We start from the raw sequence: 3,611 nt of genomic DNA on the forward strand, positions 1-3,611 counted from the left end.
CCGTCTGCTCCTGATGGCAAGGCACAGTTACCGCCTGTCAGGGCTTTTCCTTGGGTTAGTGATGATTCCTGACAAAACGGTGAGGTCCTGGCAGAGGGGAGCCCATCCCACAGGCAGCCCGAGGCCCGGCCCGCAGCGAGGGCCGCACTCTGCGTTCGGAGGCCGCGACCCCCGTGCCCGCAGCCCTCCCCGCCGCGCTGCCGCGGCCCCGGGCGGGCTCAGTCGGCGAAGCGCTGCAGCAGGTGCTCGTCGCCGTGCCGGCCGCTGCCGCTGTCCATGAAGCGCTCGCAGGGGAACTCGATGAGGTCGGCCTCGCTGAGGGCGCAGGCGGCGGCGCCGCGGGGCGGCCGGTGGGACTGGAAGCCCGAGAAGTCGGCGGAGACTCCGGTGCCCATGGAGCGGAGCGGGCGGCGTGTGGAGTAGAGCTGCCGCACGTGGACCGGGGCCGCCTTCCGACGCCGACGGCCCAGCACCTTCTTGCGCAGCAGGCGGGCGGCCCAGGCGGCCAGAGCGGCCAGCAGCAGCAGCGCGTTCACCGCCAGCAGCACCAGCGTCAGCAGCTGCTGGTCGGGGCCGCGGGGCCCGCCCGCCGCCGCGGGGCCGCCCTCGGGCAGCGTCACCAGCCCGGCGCAGTGGTCCCGCGGCGCCACCGGGCACACGCGGCCGCCCAGCACGGCCTCGACGCAGACGAGGTAGGGGGTGTCCGGGCGGAGCTCCCGCAGCGTGGCCGCCGGCTCCCCGCGCTCCGGCAGGTACACGAAGCGCTGGAACTTGACGGCGGCGCCGAAGCGGTCGAAGAGGAGGCGGAATCGCGCCGGCCCCAGCAGGCGGGGGCTGCGGTGCGGCCGCACGGCCCAGCGCACCGTCACCCAGCTGGAGCCCACCGCCTCCACCGACAGGTTGTGCAGGAACAGCTTGTTGAAGTCGCACGGGTCGGACACCAGCGGCGGGACCCCGGCGGCACCGGCCCGTCGGGGCCACGCCGCTGCGCTGGGCAGCGGTGCCGGCGTGGGGCTGGCGGCCATGGGCGCCGCCATCATCAGGCGGGCGGTGGAGGCGGCCGGCGGTGGCCCCGGGGGCGGCCCCGCTGCGCTGTTGTTGCCACCGAGTCCCTCGGGGGATGGCGGCGAGGGAGAGGCACCGTCGGGGCAGGGGCCGCCGTCCTGCGGCAGCGACAGCTGGGCGTCCTGCAGGTAGTCGAGGTACTTGCCGGCCAGGGCGGGTGGCAGGCGGCACTGCACGAAGACGGTGAGCAGGCGGCCCTGCGAGTGCCAGGCCGCCAGCCAGCGCTTGAGGCCGCGAAGGCGGCAGTCGCAGCTCCAGGCGTTCCCCTCCAGCTCCAGGCGGTAGAGGGCCAGGCTGGAGGCGAAGAGCTCGCCGGGGAGCGTGGCCAGTGCGTTGTCCCGCAGGCTGAGCTCCCGCAAGCGGCCGAGGCGGCCGAAGGCGGCCGGGTGCAGGGCGGTCAGTGCGTTGCGGCTCAGATCCAGTGCCTCCAGGCTGTCCAGCGGCTCCAGCAGGGTGGCAGGCAGGTGGCTCAGCAGGTTCCCCTCCAGGCGCAGCTCCTTCAGCGACCCCAGCCCCCTGAAAGCATCCGGGGCCAGGTGAGACAGTCTGTTGCCACTGAGTGAGAGCTTTGCCAAGCCGGGCAGGTGCTGAAAGAGCCCCCCTGTGAGCTGCCGCAGGCTGTTGCTGGCCAGCAGCAGGGTGTGAAGGGAGCGCAGCGGCCCAAAGATGTCTGGGTGGCGAAGGGAGCTCTGCTGGTTCCCTGAGAGGTCGAGGAAGCGCAACTTGGCCAGGCCAGTGAAGGCACCGCGACTCAGCCAGCGGATGCGGTTGGACTCCAGGTGCAGATAGAGTAAGTTTGGCAGCCCTGAGAAAGTGGAATCGCCCAGCGAGCCCAGCTCATTGCCGTCCAGTCGCAGCTTGACAAGGCTGGCGAGGCCAGAGAAGGAGGCAGCGCTGAGACGGCCGATCTCGTTGGCGTTCACGTAGAGGATGCGCAGCTTGGCCAGGGTGCTGAGCGTGCCAGGGGCCAGCGCTGGCAGCAGGTTGTTGCCCAAGTAAAGCTCCTCCAGCCGCTCCAGGCGCTCAAAGGCCTTGGGGTGCAGCGAGCGGATCCGGTTGTACTGCAGGTCCAGGCGCTGGAGCCCTGCCAGGCGGTGGAAGTCGAAGGCGGAGATGTTGGCGATGAAGTTGCCCCCGAGGCTGTAGGTGAGGATATCCTGCGGCTCGGCGGTCTTGGGCACGGAGCGCAGGCCCCGGTTGGTGCAGAGGAGGTGCTGGTGCTGCTGGCAGTCGCATGGCTCGGGGCAGATGGGCTCGGCCGCGGGCAGCAGCAGGAGGATGAGGGGGACGGAGCCCCAGAGCACCCGCGGCAGCACCATCAGGCGGACCCGGCGCGGCGCCTCCATCCCGGGACGAGCCGTGCGCTGCTTCCCCCGCCGGCTTTGTGTCTCTCCGGCATCCCCTCCGCCTCCTCCGCGGCTGCTAATGGGCCCCTCCTCTGCTCCGCGCCGGGCTGAGCTCCGCACCGGGCAGGCGGGCGCGGCGGCGGCTGCAGGTCGCGGCGCCCGGCACCATGGGCTCTCCCGAGCCGGCCGGGAGCGCTGCCGGGGCCGCCGCCCGGGCTCTGCCGCCCCTCGCGGCCCGCGGGACGGCGCTGGCGGGGCCGGCGCTGCCGCGGGGGGCGGGCGGGCTGCGGAGCGGCGCGGCTGCTCGGCCGGCTCTCCCGGGGGCGGAGGGGACGGGCGGGGAGGGGACGGCGGGGGGGGCGGCGGGCGGAGCGGGCGGCGGGAGAAAGACGAGCTCCGAAAGTTGCCGAGAAAACTCGGCGGAAATTCGTACTTCCCACACCGTGCCCTGGGGGACCGGAGGATCGGATGGAGCGGGGGAGAGGGAGGACGGCGCGGCGGGGGGGCGGGGGGAGGCAGCCCGCGGCCGGTCCTGGCTCGGCTCAGCCCCGGCAGCGAGCAGGGGCGCAGAGTGGGAAAGTAGGAATTGGAACCGGCTGTGGCTGCCTCCCAGCCACATGGGTTGCAGATAGAGCTGCTCATCGGGGAGGGGAAGGGAACAGAAGTAAACTAGACGTCGTCTGCCTACCCCCCCCCTTTTTTTTTTTTTTTTTTTTTCTTTCCCTTGTAGAAACCTGCCAAAAGCAATAGTTACGGTTTACCACGGATTGAGGACTTTTCTTTGTGTTGAGCAAACGGCGATCAGAGGATTAAGCCTCCTGTAGTACATAAGTGAATGAATTTCCATTCTTTCTCTGCACCGTCCTGCCCAGTGGGTTCCCAACAGCGGTGCCAGTGAGGATGCAATTGAACATGGCTCCAGCTCCATGAGGGGCTCGTCAGAATGATCCAGATGTTCTTCAGAAATTCCCATTTTAAAGCTTCTTCCTGCTCAACAACACACAAATTCAGAGCAAAAGGAAGATGTTGGAAAGCATACTGAAAACGAAACAGAATGGGTACCCAGCCTTTCAATGACCTGCTTTTCCCATTAGCATTTTTTGATTCTCTAAGGCGTCACCAATAAAGTAAATAAGTACCTGAGGACTGGAGGAAATATCTAAATACCTGTGTACATAAGATATCCAAGGGTGATGAGGG

The 3,611-nt window shown here is 68.5% G+C and overlaps 1 protein-coding gene across 1 annotated transcript; it reads right to left on the minus strand.

The window, feature by feature from the left end:
• Nucleotides 1-214: 214 nt before the first annotated feature.
• On the minus strand, nucleotides 215-2,433 carry TRIL (TLR4 interactor with leucine rich repeats). The gene has a single exon (XM_066325994.1). It carries the CDS (start codon nucleotides 2,409-2,411, stop codon nucleotides 219-221), a length of 2,193 nt encoding a protein of 730 aa, XP_066182091.1. The 5' UTR covers nucleotides 2,412-2,433; the 3' UTR covers nucleotides 215-218.
• Between the last annotated feature and the right edge of the window lie 1,178 nt (nucleotides 2,434-3,611).

This window comes from Sylvia atricapilla, chromosome 1, assembly GCF_009819655.1.
Source record: "Sylvia atricapilla isolate bSylAtr1 chromosome 1, bSylAtr1.pri, whole genome shotgun sequence".
Classification (NCBI taxonomy): domain Eukaryota; kingdom Metazoa; phylum Chordata; class Aves; order Passeriformes; family Sylviidae; genus Sylvia; species Sylvia atricapilla.

Coding starts and splice junctions, on each gene's coding strand:
- TRIL (XM_066325994.1), bottom strand. CDS start 2,411: ATGGAGGCGCCGCGCCGGGTCCGCCTGATGGTGCTGCCGCGGGTGCTC.